The sequence below is a fragment of the Calypte anna genome, chromosome 17 (genome assembly GCF_003957555.1).
Source record: "Calypte anna isolate BGI_N300 chromosome 17, bCalAnn1_v1.p, whole genome shotgun sequence".
NCBI classification, from domain to species: domain Eukaryota; kingdom Metazoa; phylum Chordata; class Aves; order Apodiformes; family Trochilidae; genus Calypte; species Calypte anna.
Genome location: NC_044262.1, coordinates 8761626 through 8781837, shown reverse-complemented (window position 1 = coordinate 8781837; position 20212 = coordinate 8761626). Strand labels below are relative to the sequence as shown.

The following is a 20212-nucleotide window of genomic DNA, read 5'->3' as shown; positions in this document are numbered from 1 at the left end:
TTTCTGCCCTCGAGGTTCAGAGGGAAGCACGCCCCATGATCTGAACGGAATTGGGGTTTCTCCCTAAAAAACAAAGGGAGTGGGGCTTTGCAAGTCGGAGTTGGCAACTTGTTGGCATCCAAACAAACGGGAAACAGCCTCAATTCCCTTAAATTCTAAAGGCAGCAGCTGCGTTTTTTGCACACTGACACAAAGCACACAACCAGTAACCAGAGCCCATCCCTGCAGAGCAGAGGGGACTCTGCACACTGGGTCTGGAACAATAAATAGCAGAGAGATTTGGGATCCAGAGAAGAGAGTGGAAAGACAGATTCCATCTGCTGAAAGGTTACCAAAAAAACCTAAAAAATAAGAAAAGGGATTAGGAAAAGGATGTCTTTTCAGTAACATCTCCTGTTAGGACAGGAAATGAGGGCCCAGTGCCTGCATCACCCACGCACTGCACTGGGAGAGCTGATGCATCCAGCTCCTCCAGGATCTCACTTCAACAATCTACTTTCTAGCTCTTCCAGGAATGGAACGTAAATCTGGAGGCTGGCAAGCAAAAACTCCAGGCTTAACCAGAAAAAAAAGAAAAGAAAAGAAAAGAAGAGAAAAGAAAAGAAAAGAAAAGAAAAGAAAAGAAAAGAAAAGAAAAGAAAAGAAAAGAAAAGAAAAGAAAAGAAAAGAAAAGAAAAGAAAAGAAAAGAAAAGAAAAGAAAAGAAAAGAAAAGAAGAGAAAAGAAAAGAAAAGAAAAGAAAAGAAAAGAAAAGAAAAGAAAAGAAAAGAAAAGAAAAGAAAAGAAGAGAAAAGAAAAGAAAAGAAAAGAAAAGAAAAGAAAAGAAAAGAGAGAAGAGAAGAGAAGAGAAGAGAAGAGAAGAGAAGAGAAGAAAAAAGCTATTAAGAAGCCAGAAGAAAGTAAGATCTTGCAGTTGTAAAAAGATGTCAGAAAAATCAACTGAAAGAAAGCAGAAGCAGGGTTAAAACCCCAGGCAGAACCATTTATGGCATCCAGCATGAAGAGCAAGATGTGTCCAGCCAGGCTCCAGGTTCAGGAAAGGCCCTTTAAGCAGTGTGTTGTGATTTCTGAGGAGGATGACAGGTCTGGACCAAAGCATGGTTCATTGTTTAAGATATTAAATATTCAATATATTACATAAAAGCAACCTTTCAAATGTATTTAAAAATCAAACGAGTGACTACTCTAAAATACCTCTTCCTGATACAACTTGTGCCATGTAGTCTCAACAATCTCTCATTGCAGAGTTCCTGCAAGATGAAGATGCCAGCAGATAAACAGCACAGCTACTGCTCATATCTGAGTAAAGATGTTTTGGCACCAAAACTGTCATTTAGAGACTGAATTGTTTTGTTTTCCCATACAAGAGAAGTACTGGTATTGCTGGCAGATATCTAACAGTAGAACCACAGGAGGCATGACTGGGGAGGGACATCTGGATGTTATTTAGTCCTCCCATTTAGAGCAAACTGTCACCAGGTCAGCCAACTCCTGAAAACATTTAAGCTTTCTCAGTGACCTGTCCTAGTGTTGCACTATCCTCCTGGGCAAAGGAGACACCTCCCTAAAGTCTTCTTGTAACACCAGTTCATCCTCATGCACAACTCTGCCTTCTTTGTAACATTCCAGAATTTCAGCAGGCCTCAGTTTTAAGGGGCATTTCTTACTCAAGAGATGGAGAAGCAGTTGTAAAAAGATTAAATTACTCCTGTCACCTCAAGCAGCAAACAGGCAGCAGTGACTAACTGGACCACAGCCTTTCTCAGTGCAGTGGGTCTGTCCCTTTTTATTTGGGTTCAATAGCATGATATTCAGCCCAGAAACTGGTTTGGTTATCCTTAACATTTTCATGGAATTCAATTTCAGCTTGGCTTCCTGTTGATTGCCAGAGGAACTGCTGCTTCCCACGGAACACCACGGTCTTCATGGTGCTTACATCACGGACCTGCATGAAGAAACACCAAACCATTATGTCCCAGCAGCCTGCTGGGATATACCCACAAATCACTGGGCACTTGTAAACTGGTCACCTGGGACAGAAACCTGCCCTCTGCAAAGGTTGGAATAGACATCTGGAGTGCTCATTCACAGCTACAGTCATTAACAGAGATCAGAATTTGACTCTGTAGGATTTGTGATTGAATTTTGCACCTGGATGGAAATCTCTAGTGAGGAGATGGGTCCATTCCCACCCAAATCATCCCCTTTGTGTTCCTGACTCACCAGGATGTAATTAAAATGTGTTTGGTTGCTCTGATTGCCCAGGTCAATAGCCAGGGCACGGAGAGCTATGCGATGCCCAGGAGCCACAGTGATGAAGGTCCTGCACATCCCTTCTTGCTTTTCATCAGGCAACTGCACAGGATTCACTATTTCACCTTGGGGACCAAACAGCTGCTTGTCACAGTCTGAGAGTGGGGGAAAAAAGGGAGCAGAAAAATTATTTAGAGAAGTGTTCAGCATCTCCAAGAAAGAAATACTTTAAATTAGACACAGGCAGGAAAGTTTCTCTAAGGATTTTCATCTTGAAGCATCAAGTATCAGCAAACATCTGCAGGGGGCTTGTCTTTGAAACAAAGGGACTGTCCACAAGTCATCTTAATTCCAACACTCCTCAAAAAAGGGCTTGTAAGATGCTAAAACATGAAGCATGATTGTCATAGATTTCCACAGGCAGCCATGATCTGTTGGACTCTGTGGGCCTTGTCCTGGGTGCCTTTATCTAAAACAATAGCAAAGCTTTCAGTTGGGTACCTTGATAATATTTTTTAGTTGCAGTTCTGCTGCTGTACTGAAGAATGATCCCATTTCCTGGCAGCAAAACACGTTGTTTCACAATCAGTGTATTTGTTCTGGAATTTATCTGTGCCAAAGGGAGCTTCCTGCAGCCTGTCCGCCACATCATGCGTCCAGAAAACAGCACAACCTCACCTGGAAGGGATGAGCACAGGGACTAGAAACACTTTCAGTAAAAGTCTGCAACTTACACAGGTCTGAAATCAAGTAGTTTCTGCATCTTGTCCCTATCTTATCAACATGTCATGAAAACAGTCCAGTTAACTAATCTAACTGTGCTGAGTCCAGCAAGAGGGTTTACTAGAGACAGTTTACAACAGCCCAAAGCAAGCAGCCTCTTTAACCCTATAAAATTGTTTCATTTCATATTTATCAGAAAAACAGGTAAGAAACTACTACATAGGGGGAGGAAAGGCATCACCTTCCTTTTTGTCCCACCTAGCAACAACTTGGCGGGACTGAAAAAGTGTTTTCAGAGATTACACAGGCCCCAGGGCAGCCAAAAACCTTCCAAGGCACCAAAAGCAAATGGGCAAGAGAGGTGCAAATTTCCCAGGAGGTCAGGAGAGTCCCCAGCATGCCCTGGACAGTACCTGCACTGCAGTTGAGGGAGCTCTGCAGGATGTGGACTGTGATCTCTTCTCCCAGGGGACGCCCGATGGCCACGGTGCAGTCACAGCTCCCTACGCCTGTCATGTTGATCACCCCCGTGGCATTAAGAAAGAGCTTTCCACAGACACCTGCTACAGCAGCAAGAGGTGAGAAACACAGCCAGAAGGAACTACAGCTTCTGAAAAACAGCTCCCATTCCCCTCATGGCACAAGGAATAGAGATGTGAAAGGAGAGGAGGAGTCGGCTGCTGCCCCAAGGAGTTCCAGGTCAGATCTTTGGAAATCCCAGGGAAGGGAATCATTGTTCCTGGCTCAGACAACATGGAATGCTGGCAGGAACACCATGTTGTTCCTCCTAACTAGAAGGACTCCCTCCATGCTCCTGTCCCTGTATGGCATGGGGGTCACCACAACCCAGCTGCATGCAGGAAGCACCCAGCTCTGCCTTTCAGCAGTGTCCTCCTCACCTCCACTGTCCCCTGTCCGCTCCTGGGGCACAGCAGATGGAGCAGGACCCAGGTCCTTGTTTCTTGCCTCTCTAGCAGCTGCAGCTGCCATCAGATGTGTGGCTGGTGTCACTGTCTGCAGCTCAGCTCCAGGGGACCTGGTTTCCATCCCCAGCTCAGGACAGGGTCCTGTGGAGCAGCCACGCACCACGATGGCCTTGGGGAAGTTCCTGCAGAAAATGGGGCTGACGGGCTGACGGGTCAGAGAGTTGAGGCAGAAATCCCCACGTGTCTGAATGCCATTCCCACACGAAACTGAACACTGCAAAGGAGGAAACCCACAGGTCTTTATATGTGTGTTTCAGTTGGTATTTAATATATATATATATATGTATTGGCTCAGCTATAATCTGCAGAGCTGATCTTCTGTTGGCTGATGCTGTTCTACCACTTGCCCTTTTCACTGCTCAGGTTTCATCATCTGTAAGATGGCCTGTCTCCCAGGGGATCTTCCAAACTATATGTTTGAATTGCAGAACCACTTCCTCAGAAATCAGAAGAGATCTGCATTTCACAAGAAAACATACCAAGGACCATTTTTAAACTGCAGCCAAAATCTTAGCTGAGAAAGGTGGGAAGCAGACCCACGGCTGCTAAACACGTGGCAGTGGAAAGGATGAAAAACATCCTTAGAAATGGTTTAGCATTTCTGTGGGAAGTGAATGTATAATGCAGAAGTGGTATTTCTCCCCTGAATGCTCTGGGGAAGTGACTGGGTATAAAAGCCCTGTGCTAAGTGCATACCTCTGTCCACTCACTGAAGCCCCACTCGTAGGAGCACATCCGGATGACACAGGGGACACTGGGGAGAGGCTTCTCTGCCACTGGACACAAAGTCTCCTCCACCAAAACCTCCTTGCCTTGGTGGATCTGCACACAGGTGACCAGCTGAACAGCCAAGCCAAGCCCACAGCTGGAGGAACAGGGACCAGCTGGGGTTACCTTCCAGCTGACAGAGGACAGGGAGGAAAACAATTAGGTTAGCAATTAATCCCCACCCTCTGCAGCCTCTCACTGCAGCTCCCTCATCATTCCCCCTTCTGCTTCTCAGCTGCTTTCTTCACCCCTCTGCCTCACACGTTTTGCAGCCCACAGTACTTAGAAGGCAGCCTGTGAAATGAGGCTGGCAGTCTGGAGGTTTGAAGTTGGAGCCAGAGGGCATTCCCATTTTGGAAGAAGCCCACAGACTGAAAACACACGCTGAGTCTTTCTCTGCACCCACTACAGTCTACCCCAGGGTGACAGAGAAAAGCTTAACTCTACAATCCTATCTTCCTCCAAAACATGCACCACTCTGACCAGGCAGAGCAGAAACCAGCCCTGGGTGTTTCATCCTGGCAGTGGCATCCTGCAGCATGTAAAGAAAAGTTCAAGATGTCACTGGCTTTCCAGTCCCACAGCTCTGCTCCATTTATCCCCCCCAATTCATCTCCTTGATCACACCATCCATGTTCACAGACAACAGCTCTTCCCCAGTGCTTGTTCTCATGGCTCATGGAGCCATTCTGACCTCAGAGGACACAGCTCCAAATCACACAGCTCCTGCTCCTCACACTGGGTATTTGCCACAATCTCTTCTGCCTTCTCCCCTAAGGAAAGTGCCTCAGGATTATCAGGTAGTGCTCAGTGCCTTATCAGTTTGCTTCAGTTCTCAGAGCAGCTATTACAGATTCTTAGAGATAAAAGGAAGATGACATCCTCAGAGTAGCCTGAGCCTTGCTTTGCCACGAGGAAAGGAAAGTAAAAAGGAAAGGAAAGGGGAAGGGGAAAGGGGAAGGAGAAGGAAAAGAGAAGGAAAAGGAAAAGAAAAAAAAGGGAAAGGGAAAGGGAAAGGGAAAAGGGAAAAGGGAAGAGGGAAAAGGGAAGAGGGAAAAGGGAAGAGGGAAAAGGGAAGAGGGAAAAGGGAAAAGGGAAAAGGGAAAAGGGAAAAGGGAAAAGGGAAAGGAGGACCTCTCCCTGGCTTTGTCTCCCAGGAAGTGCCTTACCTTGGTGGGCAGGGACTGAGGTCACAGACCTCTATTCTGCTCTCTGGCTTTGGCACTGGATGACAGTTCTCTTCTTGGGTTTCCTCCCTGGTGTCAAAAGCTACACATACGTATTGTAGCTGAGTCTCACCTAGAAAGAGAAGAGATCTTACTGCATGGCATGCATGCAAAGGGGGAAAATAAAGTCAGTTGCATCTGCATGTCCAAAACAAGCAAACTCTGCCCAAGCCCCAGCACATTTTTTGCACTCATCACCCCCAGTTCTGAAGCACACCAGCAGCACCCAGTCAGCCCTCTAAACTATTCCTTGTCTGAACCAGGGTCCTTGTCTGGGACCAGGAAAGGCCTGGACTTCCCTCTCCCAGACTCAAAAAACTGGTGACCACAGCTACAAAGGCACTTAAACTGTAGAGGGGAAAAGACCAGGTCCCTGAGGTTCCTAGGCACTGAGCTCACACCTACGGCCAAGTCACATTTCCCTGCAGCACTGAAAGATCTCACCTCTACCACAGGAGACAGAACACTCTCCAGCTAGAGGGCTCCAGACATACAGGGTCTGATTTTCCAGTTGGATCTGCCCAAGTGACTCCGAAGTCTGCAGTGAGTGTGAATCTTCCTCCTCAGAACAGAGCAAAAAGATTCAGACTGACATTGGCACCTGCTTTCCACACCAGACCTGATCTAAATGAAGCTGGGGGACATCTCCAGATCAAGCCTACAACATCTTTTCTGTCACTGAAGAAAGAGGCACAATTGAGCACTTTCTCCATTCTTGCAGGACAAGAACCCCTCCTAATTCACACTACCTGAAGAGAAATACCTGAGGATGGAGATGCCTAAAGCAGTGAATTCCTCATCTAGCACTGGCTCCCCAGTATGGACTGGGACCAGTGGTCCTGTGCTGAGAAATACCTTTTCCTGCCAGCAATCCTCCCTACCATGTCAGAACATCTCTGCTGGCCAGGGGGGTATTTCCCAGCTGACCAGGGGTTATTTCTGATTCTGATTTTGTCAGACTCTGCAAGGAGAAATGCAGAAGGAAGATAGCCAACAGCTGCCCTAAACAAACCACCTCCAGGAACTGAGAATCCAGTAGCCTGAATTAAGCAAGACAGAGCTGCCTGAGGTGACAGGATGAACCTTTAACTGATTACATCCTTGGTGTAAACCACCCTCGCAAGCTCCAGGAAGGAACTCCAGGGGGTCCCTTCCTATCTGGTAGCCTCTGAATCCCAAGTGCAAAGCTCCCAGTGAGACCTCTGCAAAGATCCAAGCCAGTAAACTCACTTTGTCCCAGCCTAAGGGGCAGACATTAACCACACATGGCACAATGGAGAGGGGTTTTTCTTCTGCTGGGCACAAGCTGTCATCCACAACAGTCTCCAATCCATCATGAAACTGAACACAGGTCAGATTCTGCTGGGCAACTCCAGTTCCACAGACAGCAGAGCACTCATCTGTCTGAGACAGCTTCCACCTAAATGGGAAGTAACTGTATCACACTAGTTCTCATCTTGGATCACAGAGGGTTTTTTCACTCATGCCACTCATTACAGAAATGGGTCACACAGAATGTTCAACTTCCTATTTCAAGAACCTTGTCTGGATGTGATTGAGAGGACAACTGCTGGAAGTGTAATCCCTTGCACTGACAGCTCTCTAGGACTGAAAGCATCTAAGCCAAAGAGCTAAACTTCAGTGAGATTACTTTTTATTAAATGATAAAACACCTATGAAATCAACACCTGGGCACGTCTGGCTGTTGGTCCTCTTTCCTCTAATCAACACAAGGGTCTCCTTCAGGCTAAGACCACATCTTTGTTGGCACAACCATGGAAAGGATGTAAGCAGACATCTTCTGGCCACACCAAAGTATTTTCATTTAGCAGACTGCTGTAAAATATTGGGAGGACTCTCCCCAACTCATTCAGCTGACACCTTGTGGGACCAGGAAAGGCAGAACATGGCTGATAATCTGCTACACTACTATAATTAGGAAGAAACTACTTCATAGCTCTCCTGTTTTTCATCTTGCACAACACAAGTGAGACTGCAGAGACTGGGTCAGCTGGCAGAGACAGGACAAGTAAAGCAAGAATTCCTCTGAGCTCCCAGGAACACCAACCTGTACAGGCATGGCTGCATGGCACAGGGCTTCTGCTCTGCCAGGGGCTGTGGGAGCTCCAGACACCAATGATCCTCTGTTATCTCATTCTTTGTCTGGTCAAAGCACACATGAGCCACTGGCTGTGTTCCTGGGATAGGGAAGGAAAAGGAAAGGAAGTTACAGAGTGAACAATTCACCTCTATTCTGCTAGAAAGATGCAGTAATTTCACTTTACTCAATCATCTGTGTAGGAAAATGGCACATTTGGGAACACAGACTTTCTATAAGCACACAAACTCCTCCTTTCTGAAATAACTTTCCCTCAAGAGTTTTAAAGGGATTTTCCAAGAGGAACACCCCAGAAGACAAGACACCTTCGATGAATAATCCACTGCCAAGATGGAAAGATTGTTCTAAACTTGCTGTTTGCAAGAACAGGGATATCAATCCTCATTTGGTCCCCCTGATGCCTAATGATCCTGATGTCTGACTGATGAGGGACAGGTTGCTGAAAATCAGCTCTGGCAATGAGCCATTTTTAAATGACATTCTGTAGAACTAATCCTGCAATATCATCCTGCAGCTTTTGTACACAGACAGCACCCTGTCCTCAAAGTAACCATCAAACCCCAGAACTAGAGGAGAGGAACTGGGAAAGAAACTGAAGACTTGCAGTGCATGTGGCATGCAAGAAATTAAATAAAATTGCAGCTATAAACACGATTTTTTTAACAATACTGAACCTAACAGGTAAAGCAGGTGAAAATCCAAACTCAAGCAAGTTACAAGCAAAGCTGCAGAGTCTCCTTTGCAGTCAATGAGCCACCCACAGAGAGACAGGTATTCCTGAACCTCAGAGAGCATGACCCTGAGAAGCAAATGTCAAGAATCAATCAGCAATGTTTTCTCAACCTTTCTTATTTTCAGATAATGTATATAGGCAAGAAAGGCATAAGCATCACTTTCAGTTTCCAAGATGCAATTTCAGCTCAGCAATCAGTTCACCTGAGGCATCTGCTGGAGAAAAGCCCTCCAGACATATCTAGTCCTACAGACTGACTTCCAGCAGTATTCATTAATATATTTTCTAAATCCTTGTCATAAAAGTCTTGAGAGGCTTGCCAGTGTAATCTGCATTATCTGGTAAACAAGATGTCAGACCATCTACCAGAGTGATCTGTTACAACCTGCAGGATCTCTTCAGGGAGACAGAAAGGATTAACCATGGCACAGGAATAGAATTCTAAGAAGGAAGTTTCATAATTAGCTCTGAGGCTTTAGTTAGACACTAGATACTGCTTTGGTCTCAGACTTTTGATGTTTAGCCAGCTTCAAATTGCAGTCTTGAATGACGTTGGAAAAGTCTGAGAAAATTAGTCTAAAACCCAGAAGTTCAGTTACAACCTACTTAAAAATCCTCTTCTTGTTTTCATGATGCAGTTTGTTTGCTAATTTCATTCAAAACCTCTTTTTTTGGTTCAGTTTAATGCTGGCAACTGCAGCTCACTTCCAGCAATTTGCCTTTAAATTCAGTGGAGCTGTTTAACACATTCTAACCAAGTACCTGTCACTGGTATCACATTTCTTTCAGTCAGCCCAGGAGAGCCCATGGGGTGAAGGTCTGTGTGACTACCAGCCAGCCAAACTAAAATTCCGCCCAGATCTCCTTAGAAAGGACAGATTGAGTACTGCTGCCTCACCTTCTCCACAGGCCACTGAACATGGGCCCTGCTGGGGAATCCACTTGTATGTCAGATTCTCCCTGGGGACAAAGTAGCTGAAGGTGATGTCTGGGTTGGTGGCATTGCCATACTCTTTTCCATACCTTCGATAGACCTGGTGAAGAAAAAAGGTTGTGGTTCAGTGCACAAGTCAACTCAGACTCACAGGATGGAAATAAGAGAAGCCAGCCCCCCCTTTTCCATCCAATCCTGAGCCTCAGTGCTGTGACTCTCAGTCCCTGCCAGATGGAGTCAGAGCACTCACCCTGGGAATTCTGTGCACAGGGCACTGAAAAAGGGTGAAGCAAAAGGTTGAACTCTGTGTGCCTTTTCCCACACAACCATCCCATAGACCTGTTGGCAGCCAAGCCACAACCTTCTCCAAGAAGAGCAACACCATCAATCTTCATGAATACCACCTCGAGTGCCCTTGAACACAAAGCTTATGCAGCCTGGATTCTGCACTTCAGCAGAGCTACACAAACTCAGCCTGGCCAGCCCTGACTGGCTCCTCTCCAACTCTGCTACTTTCATTTACCTGGATTTCAATTTCTTCTTGTGTTGGTCCATCCAAATGGACTTCCTCCAGGCTTGGTAGGTTGTCCTTGGTGAGAAACACTTTGTATTTGATCTGTCTGTCCTCTAGAACCGACGGGTAGGTGACATTCAAAGATATTTTTCCTTTTCCAGCAATCACATACTCTCCCTTAACCTTCACAGCTGGAGGGGAAAAAGTAGCAGTGAGGTAAAGGAAGATGATGTGGTCAGCATGATCCCCTGCTGCTGGCAGCTACACACTGTCCATTTGCCAGAAATCAGTCTGATTAAGTCAGGCACCCCAAGGTGCTTCTACCACTTCCCACTGCAAAGCATCCCACAAGCTGCACCATCATGAACTTTACTCCTAAATTCTATTTTCTTGTTTTTACAGGTGTTTTTGTGTTGGTTTTTTTTTTCCCCTACCTGCAATCCCTCATCTCCTTTTCATTCAACTCACCCAAATGTGTGAAGAGTGGTCTCTGATTGGTGACATGAACCAAGGTGGTGTTATAAGGCAGGGACAGAAATGTAACATACTCTGGAAGGATGGAAAGAGAGAAGAAATGGTCACCTGCCATTACTGTTCCTCTGTTAAAAAAGCTGGGGATTACAGATCAACCCCACTTCACCTTACAAGCACACTAACTTAATGCCTTACAGGCAGCAACAAAACCTAATCATAATGGTGAGCTTGAGGGTGAGGACTACAGACCTTTAGCTTTGCCTTCTGTATAAGATCCACTCACTTTGGTGCAAGTGGTGTTATCACCCCCACAGACCTTGCACGAGTCCATGATCTTCTTGGAGTCCATCTGACCATCACACCCAAAAGCCTGAGCAAAGGGAAGAGTCTGTCAAGACTTGTCTGTCCTGAGAACCAGTGAATGAATGCAGCACTTCATTCCTAAAAACTACGTTTTCATTTGTAATTGGAATTTAAGACAACACCACAGACAAATATGCAATTGTACCCAGATCTACCACTGAGCAGTTCTATGCAAAGCCAGGGATTGGAAAGTCTGAGCTGAGAGCAGAAGCTTCATTGATTGTGGGACATTTTCTTTCTCATAAAAAGCAGCCCAGACAGATTTCTCCTGTGACCTAAAATAAAGGCTCTGCACTCCTTCTCTTCTGACCTCTTCCTGGAAAGGGGGAAAAAAAGAAAGCCCAGGAGAACAGTAAAACGAATGGCAGGTTCTAAAGGAATCTTCAGCTACCCAAACCCAAGCCTAGCTCACATCCTTCACCCTGACTTTCAATCCCATGGAACTCAGAAGTGTTTCTATCCTCTTTCCCACGAACAAGAATAATTTACACAAAGCTACAAGAGGATCTCAGCAGGCTTAGCAGCAAAACATGTGCAACTGCTGAATTTATGCTAGAGGCACAGATCCCAGGCTCTGGATACTGCCATAACATACATATTTATCACTGCTGCCAACAGAGCAGTGAAATCACACCAGATTATGCCTGCCCCCTCTGCTGTTCATTAGGTGGAAACGCATTACACAGCATTGTGACCATGAGGATAATGAGAAAAACATAAAAGTGTATTCTGGGAACGTAAAGAAACAACAGAAAACATACAAGCAAGTCAGCATTGAGCAGTTACTAAAATGCAGACAGTGCGGGGGAGTTCCATGCAAGTTCATCATGCAGGAATGCACTTCTCATCTCCAATCCAAACCCAAAAAAAAGCTACACTTCAGTTTTGTTTAGCAATCAATTTGCCAACCTATGATTCCCAGGTTTTACTCCTTAATTTGCCACTGATTCAGTATGTTCAAATCAGGTAACATTTCTCCAGCAGAGTCAGGATTTTATAGGCCTGTTTCTACCACACAAAGATCTCAACCAACACATAAACCAATTGCTGCTTGGATTAGGGATTGAAAGATTTACATTTTTAGTGCATAATTAGCAGAATGTGTTATCTAGAGGGCATTGGATGCACAGACAGAACAGAAGATTTGTTGGATCCCATCCAATAAGCTCAGAATGAAACTCTCTTCTTTTGGGAAGAGCTCTCTCTCTTGTTTAGGACAGCAGTTTGCTCTCCTGCTCTTAGGAGCCCCTTGGGGCAGGTTACAAGTCAGAGGTTCACCTGGATTCCCCAGCCACTTACTCTGCAGCTTCCCATCACACACAGACTGAAAGCCCCGGGGTGCTCAGACTCATCCTGCTCACATCTGGTTCCATCCAGGAACTTCTCCTCACGGCTTACCATGAACTCATTTTCAACTGCCCTGCACATGTGTTTGCAGAGCATGTCCCCTGGAGGAGGCAGACAGGAGAAGGAGGGAATTACTCTTTCTCAAGGGCTCATGGCTGACCACCAAGCAATGGGAAGAAGTCAAAAGCACCTGACAGGAAGAACAGCCAGGTTTCACATGAAAAAACTCAAGTGTCAGTGAAATGCTCTTTGGGGCACAGATCTGTCCACAGAGAAGCCACAGTTCTTCAGTCTTTCCTTACCTTTGGCAAAGCCAACAGCAGAAGTCCAGGTATAAAAAGATGGTGCTTCTGCAGTGAGATAAAGAGGCTTTAAATTTGTTGCTGCACATTGTTCAGCCATAAAATCCTCCTGGGTCATCAAACAGGCCTATATTCCAGAGAGAATCACATGGGTAATGAAAGGAAGTGACTGAGCACAGCAGCATTTTACCCACGAGCTAAAGGCAGAAAGCAGTAGCTGCTAAGTAAAATGCCAAAGCAACTGCAAATAAAGAAAACCACTTCAAAGAGAAGCTGCAGGATATGCAGAAAATTGTGTTTGGCAGTTGATATATTTGGTATTTATCCAAAATACATGGATAAAGAAAATAGGAATGATAGAAGAATGTCCCTCTGAAGAAAGTGATCATTAAGTGAGTCCCTATTTTCTCAGCATCTGTCCTGCTATGAAGGCAGAGAGAAAATGCTTCATTACACATGCACAATGCTGTTAAATAACACTGCTGTCTTCAGACAGAGGAACAAATACCTCTTCTCTTCTTAGACAGAAGGAGGCTGCATGCCAGGTCTTTAGTCCTCCTTCCCAGAGCAGCAAGCTTGTGAGCAGTACAGTCCCAACCCCTGCAGCTCTCAAAGGGTTAAATGGCATTAAATAAGAGACCAAAAGGTGTCACAAACTCCATTACCTGAGTATTGCACATCTCCACTTGGATGCTGGTGCCATGGCATTCCTGCCCCCCAAAAGCAGGCCTGGAAATGACAGAACTCCTCAACAGAGGTGGGGTTGTCCCGAGCAAAGAGCAAGGCTCAGCGCCCATGGCCCTGAATCAGGCAAGAGGCACCAGGAACTCCCCAGCTCCCCACCTCTCACCTGGGGTTGTTACAGAACCTCTGCCTCATGGTAACTCCACCTCCACAGCTGCGGGAGCAGGAGGAGAAGGGGCTCCAGACAGACCACTGCCCGTGGACCACAGCCACGGGGTTCAGTTCTTCCAGAGAGCTGCACTGTCCCTTGAAACACCACTGTGACCAAGAATAGAGAAAAAAACTGGCAGCAGAACCACAGTGGGTGGGGAGGAGGGGTAGAAGCAACCCACACCCAGTTCTGAGCATCAGACCAGCTGCATCCTCACCTTATTGATGCCACACTCAGTGCCATCCAAGAGGGGAACAAGAAGCCGAGTGCAGCTGGATTGGTCTCCTGGTTGTACATGGCATGAGAGAACTTCACATATGTCCTGGTGTGACAAGAAAATCAGGGAGTTCAGGGAATCATCCAGGCCCATCAACACAGCAGTCTCCAAAAATGCTCCATTTAAATGTCCCTGATGTCTGGTTACCCCAGAGCTACCCAACAAAGCAAGAGAGTCCCTTCATTTCTCCTGCTGCTGTACAAGGCTTTGAAGCTTTGCTCTTTGCCAAGAAATTTGTGCCAGGAAAGCACCTTCCATCCCTTTATAATAAAAATCTCCCCAGCTCCCTTTTCCTGCATTTCAGCTTCAGAACATTTCCCTGCTGCCCCCAGCAAGACAGACAGACTTTCTACCTACAACACTGGTGTCAGCAAAGGTGCAGGCTGTGGCAGCACTCCCAAAGGCTATCCTGCATTGCTCATCTGCTCCATAGTACAAGCCAGGCTTCCATCCAGGGATGCTGCCTTCCATGTCTGGGAGGTCATTTAAGCAGTTTGTTTGGCCTGTGCTGAGAGAAACATAAGAAATATCACTTTCCCAGCTGTGGGCAGTAAGGACAATGACATGTTTGCAAACTTGTGCTGAGTTTCATTCTGGGAGTTGGCTGTTGCTTTCCCAGACAACACATGCTTACTGTGGGCTGTGATGGATTTAGTTGCAGCAGCTGCCTGGAGATGCTCACAGTTCCCTGCTGCTGAAGTTACAACAGAAATCCATTCCTGTTCCTCACCCAGCCAGCTCACAGCCCACAGTGCTCCTTTAAACCTTGTTGCTCTGACATTTTAAATGAAATTTCCAGGTTGAGCTAGTGCCTGAGGAGTCCAACACAGCCCAGTCCTGTTAGTCACTAACCAAAGTAATTTCCAGCTACTTGCAGCAAGAATTGGGTTTAAGCTCAGCAACAGTGATAAGAAATAAACACTCCCAAGCTTTTAAAAGCTCCTCGTTTTCCAAGTACATCCTTTTTTATACCTTATCTTTCCCTGTGCTCTCCCCTAAGCTCTCAGCACAGGGCAGTGACCCCCCATGGGCACACAGGACCCCCCACCCCTTACCTGACAAATGCCAGGAACTGCTCTCGGCTGCACTGGGACCAGGCCAGGTCGATGCTGTTGTGGGTTCCTGCTGAACCCATGATGTGACCACTGCTGCTGCACTGGTTCCCCTCCCCATCATGGGAGATGCCAAGACTGTAAGAGAAGCACAACAGTGCCCTGAGGAGAAGAAACCCAGAGGCTGGGCCCTTCAGACCTCCTCTAAGCAAAGGCTGAGCTCCCTCTGCAGCCTTTCCTGCTACTCTTGTCACAAATGTTTTCCCTCCTCTTTGCAGCTTGCTGTCAGAGACCATGCAGGAATACCAGAAATGCAAGGAACTCTCCCCAAAAGTTTTGAATAATCTATAGGAAATCCCCTGTTATACCAAAAGATCATTTTCCTTTTTCTGAATCCTTTAAACTGGGGAAAATTTTTACCCAACTAAAACATTCTGGGCTGCTCTGGGGCTTTCCTGCTGACCTGTGCCCAATCTCATGGGCTATGGTGACTCCCAGGTCAAAGCCAGTGTCCTGGGTGATGACACAGCTCCAGGAGGAGGAGCAGACTCCACCCAGCTGGGTCACTCCTCGGAGCTCCTTGTTCCCATCAGGCAACTCCAAGTCAAACCTAGAGTGTGACAGAGAGGAAAAAGCAAAGAACCACTGCAGCTGTCAGAGTCAGGTCTGAATTTATTGGCACCTTTCTGACCCAACTTGACAGATACCAAACATTTATTGGAACACATGGAGCTCTCTGGGGTCAGGCAGTAGCACTGGGGTCCCACAATCACTCACTGCTCACAGTTTGTGGTGACTCCACATTTAAAAATCCCCAGGACCCCAGACAAGCAGAACAGAATGAAATGACCTAAACCTGTTCTCCAGCAGCACAGTGCATCATCACACTCATCACACTCAACACAAAGCCATTACACTCAAGAAAAGTTTGCCTTCAACAAATTGAAGCCAAGAAACTTTACAGCAAAGAGCCTGAAAGCCAGACAAAGTGTCTGAGTCTGAGCAGCACTGGAAATCTTCTGGAGAAAACACCAGGGGGGTTTCACTTCCAGCTACTGTTCAACATTTCTGCCCACAAAGAGCTGCAGTGGGTCTGTCTGCCTTGCTCTGGAAACACCCAAAGTCATCTCAGGTCTGGTTGGTCAGAACTTGGGGAATATTCCTGAAGGAACAGCACCTCTGAGTGACTGCACTGCACTGTGGGCAAGGGAATCCATTCCAAAGATTCCAAAGAGCCTGCCATGCCCAGCTGCTGGAAGAGCCAGTGCAAATCATTGGTTCTGCCCAGTACCAGCCCTGTTCCCAGTGCCCTCCCAAGGCAGAGGAGCTCCAGTACCTGGTGATGTAGAGCACAATGTCAGCATGCTGGGGGTGAGAGTCATTCTGGGGATTGACCTTCTTGCTCCACTCACAAACACTGATCAGTGAGGAGGTGATATTTGTGGTGATGTTCAGCTCTGCCTGGAGGGAAGGCAGAGGTTTGCACATTTCATGCAGTTTTCAGCAGCTTCTTGGAGAACACCTGACCATGGCCCTCCCTGCTTACCTCTGGTTCTCTCAGAACAAGCATTTGCATAAGATGGACCCTGAAATGAGCACCCAGTGAGGCATCTCTCAGCAGCTCTGCCCCCTGTGCAGAGATGGAAAAGGTTCAACAATGAAGGCACCTTGGTGACTCCAGGACCTGTTCCAAATAACACTACAAAGGTTACACACCTGGTAACCAGAAGGAGCAACTATAAAATCACCAGGAAGTACATTAAAGTATGCACCTCAAATGTAAATCAATCTGCCAGCAGATGAGAACTGGTGTCAGATACTCTGAAGCAGAAAGAAAAAGCTGCACAGGAAACAATTTCAGAAGGAAAGAGTTCAAGAGATTTTTCCAAGATACAGAGAAAACACAAACAAATTCTGAGAAATAGCAAAGAGAGGCATTTAGAGAGCATGTAAAAGAAATAAAACACTCAAATGTGAAATCTGAGACCAATTCAGTGGATCTTGTTCAATCTCACTGGACTGGATCAAGGCCCTGGCAATAGAACTCCTGCTCCTCTATCTGACATGCACCAGTATTAGTACTGAAACAGAGAGTTACATTTTCTACACAATCTTTAAGGCTACAACCCCAAAGCTCCTACCAACCACTTTTCCTCATGCAGCTCCTTGGTACAAGGGTCAGCTTGCTGTGCAGTGCCACGAGAAACACAGTGGAACACCCTGCACATACCCAGTGCTCTGAACTTGGAGCAGGTAACCACAAACACCTCAGCAAGGGCACTCAGAGCTCCATCTGCCTGGGACACTGGGACAGCAATTCAGAAACAAACCTACTCACAATGTTCAGGTTGGCAAGAATGTATCTCTCCGTGTCCTCCTGGTGGTACAAGTACACATCTGGACCTGCTACAACCATCAGCTCCAGATGTTTGACAGTTCCCTCAGCCCTCTTCTGCAGGCGAGGAGGAGGGTGCCCTGCTGGACAGCACAAAGGAAGTTTAAAATCCAAAATAACATAAAAGGTCCTACAGTTCCACTCCCTTCTCCTGAAAGATTGGAATAATCAAGCTGGATGACCACTCCTCCAGTTGCTTGCTCAAGTTTTCCACTCCTCTTGGTTCCTTTCACTTGCTGGCATGCTTAAAGACACACTTATGCCATCAGAATGGCAAATACATACATGCAAACCCACCAGTGAGGTAAGGAACATCCATCAGGGACACTCAGCTATGGGTAGAGACAGATTTTTCCTCTTGAGATCATACAAGCAACCCCACTACCAGGAGAGAACTTTTCCAAGCAGAATAAGCAGGGCTTCCTCTCCACACACATTACCTCCTGCTTTATCCTCCCCTCTTGTGGAGGTTCTGAAGAGAATGTGGGGTCTGGAGAAGCCAAGCTCCTTCAGCAGGGCCACATCTTTGCTTCTGACTGGCCTGATGTGAATCTTCTCCTCATCTGCAGTGACGACCCCTTGCTAAAGGAGATGAAATTCCACCTCTGAGTTATTGCAAAGACATTTGCCATCAGTGGAGAACTGTGTGCCACCTCCTCCCTCTGCCTCCTTTGTAATGCTCAGATTTATTAAATGGATGGGTCACAGAGGTTTGGTGCATCCAGCTGCAAACCCACAAGGCAAACCAGCTCCCACAGTACCTCAGAGCATACTCACCAGCTGCCCCTCACAGTAGGAGACCCTGCACGTAGCCCCAGGGGGGTGCAGGGGATTTCCCCCTGCAAAGCAGTTGCCAGAGAATCTCTTCAGGAAGGCAAAGGAGGAGTTCACCACTTGATTGCTCACAAAGGAGGAGGAAAGGAGGGCATGGTCCTCCAGAAATTCAAAGGCATAGACTTCTCCCCAGGCCTCAATGGAGCAGTGCTGAACCTGACAGGACTTCAGCCCCAGTTGTTGTTCTTTACAAGGGCAAGTTGGCTCAGAAACAACAAACTCAGGTACTGAAAGAAATGGAACAACACCAGGACAAGGAGAAGCAATGATAGACAGAAAACAGATGTAATGATCTACCTCCCTGGGAAAAAATACTCTCCAAATGACAACATTTAAAGAATCTGTATGCTTCCACTATTCCAAAGTGAGGATAACCTGACTGGGAACATACAACAGCTCTGAAACTGGTTCCTGAGTTATCAGTCCTTGTGCTCCCTCAATAAGGAGAAGAGTTCATTTAACAACTGAGTTTTACTTCTTCAGATGTTAAGTGCTGCTGAGTGAGAATTAGCATAACCCAGGCACTGGGATGAGCACCAGGTGAACTCACAAGTAGCCAACATCCTTGCTTTATGGATGTGAGAATTCAAGACATCTCTTTAGGCTGCACTAACATCAATCCAGACCCAGAATACTCATCTCTCCCTGCATTGTTTGGGTTTTTTTTTTTGTATTTAGGGCTATCCTTATGCTTAAAGCTTCCCAGTCAAAAGAGCAGAACCTGTTCATATCAGAAAAATACCAATATAGGAACAAGGACCACAGGAGACATGTACAAAAAGATTTATCAGATCTCCTTCAGTGGATTTTCAGTACTGCCCCAGTTCTTCAACTGCTTTCACACTGAAACATGGATTGCCTCCCTGAGCAATGTGACTCAGAAACTCTGCATGCTTGTCATATCAGGCTTTGTTAATAACTGTTCTTAGCATTATCAAACCTCCAGGTTTAGAAATAAACCCAGAGACACCTTTCAAAAATCAAGCAGGAAGGAGCCCTGCATACCATCAGGTGCTGAGCTGGTTCCAAAGTAAGAGAAAACATCTTCCACATCCAAAGCACTGAGAAATTCCTGCAGGAGGAAGAAGAAGAAGAAGAAGAGCTTTACATTCTTTTACATAAAAACAAGTGGATACAAGGCCATCACTTGACTGGACCCTCCTGGCAGGAATGCCAGCAGACAGCTCCAGCACCACCCATGCCAAGTGCTTTAACTTTGCTTTGACTTTTGCTTTAACTTCGCTTTGACTTCAATTTGACTTCAATTTAACTTCAGTTTAACTTCGCTTTAACTTCGCTTTGACTTCAATTTAACTTCAATTTAACTTCTCTTTAACTTCGCTTTAACTTCAATTTAACTTTTGCTTTAACTTCACTTTAACTTCAATTTAACTTCTCTTTAACTTTCGCTTTAACTTCGTGCCACGCAGGGGCTGCACCCCCAGAGGCGGCGGCAGCAGCAGCAGCAGCAGCAGCTTTATCTTCTTTATCTTCTCGATTAGCGAGGCCTGATGGCTCTTGGCTTCCCACACGTTGTCCGAGCTTTGCTTTTCTTTCCTAGAAAGGACGAAAACCCCACCAAGGGCTCCCTGGAGCGCAGTTCTGTGTCGCTCAGACTCACCCGAGGGGCAGGCGCGGTCCCGCAGCGTCCCAGGGGCAGCGGCAGCAGCAGGAGCGCCCAGCCCAGAAGCATGGCTGCGGCACCGGGGCACGGAAAACGCTGCTTTGGCCCCAAAACACCACGTGGAGCGGAAGGGTGCAGGGTTTAAACAAACAGGGGAGCTGCGGAGAGAGGGAGAAAGGGAGGGGGGAAGGGTCCGAGGGCTCGCAGGGACAGCTGAGAGGGGAGAGAGGGTTTGCGCAATGTTTGCTGCAGCCAGAGCAGTGACGAAGCTTCGGGGCAGCCCGAGCGGCCAAGGGGCGATGCGAGGAGTGTGTGTGTGGGGGGGGGGAGGAATGGACAGGGGCTGCGTGGGGTTCAAGCTGTGCCCCGCAGGGCCCCGCACGCCTCGCCATGA

The 20212-nt window shown here is 46.7% G+C and overlaps 1 protein-coding gene across 5 annotated transcripts; it reads right to left on the bottom strand.

Annotated features, from left to right (window-relative positions):
• Positions 1-1757: 1757 nt before the first annotated feature.
• Positions 1758-20119, bottom strand: ADAMTS13 (ADAM metallopeptidase with thrombospondin type 1 motif 13). 5 transcript variants are annotated; one of them, XM_030461414.1, is made up of 29 exons: positions 19816-20119; positions 19200-19266; positions 18138-18421; positions 17801-17942; positions 17304-17443; positions 16512-16595; positions 16302-16426; positions 15429-15575; positions 14969-15103; positions 14271-14421; positions 13854-13958; positions 13592-13743; positions 13407-13470; positions 12742-12868; positions 12392-12540; positions 10979-11099; positions 10724-10804; positions 10265-10446; positions 9706-9841; positions 8024-8153; positions 7186-7375; positions 6400-6517; positions 5899-6028; positions 4658-4862; positions 3875-4175; positions 3389-3538; positions 2754-2930; positions 2223-2407; positions 1758-1944 (listed from the first exon to the last, which is right to left on the bottom strand). In XM_030461414.1, the coding sequence occupies exons 1-29, from the start codon at positions 19885-19887 to the stop codon at positions 1786-1788; spliced, it is 4209 nt and encodes a 1402-aa protein (XP_030317274.1). In that variant the 5' UTR covers positions 19888-20119; the 3' UTR covers positions 1758-1785. The 5 variants fall into 5 exon arrangements, with proteins under 5 accessions (XP_030317274.1, XP_030317276.1, XP_030317277.1 ...); XM_030461416.1 differs by having other exon boundaries at positions 3389-3535; XM_030461417.1 differs by having other exon boundaries at positions 6400-6514.
• Positions 20120-20212: the final 93 nt, after the last annotated feature.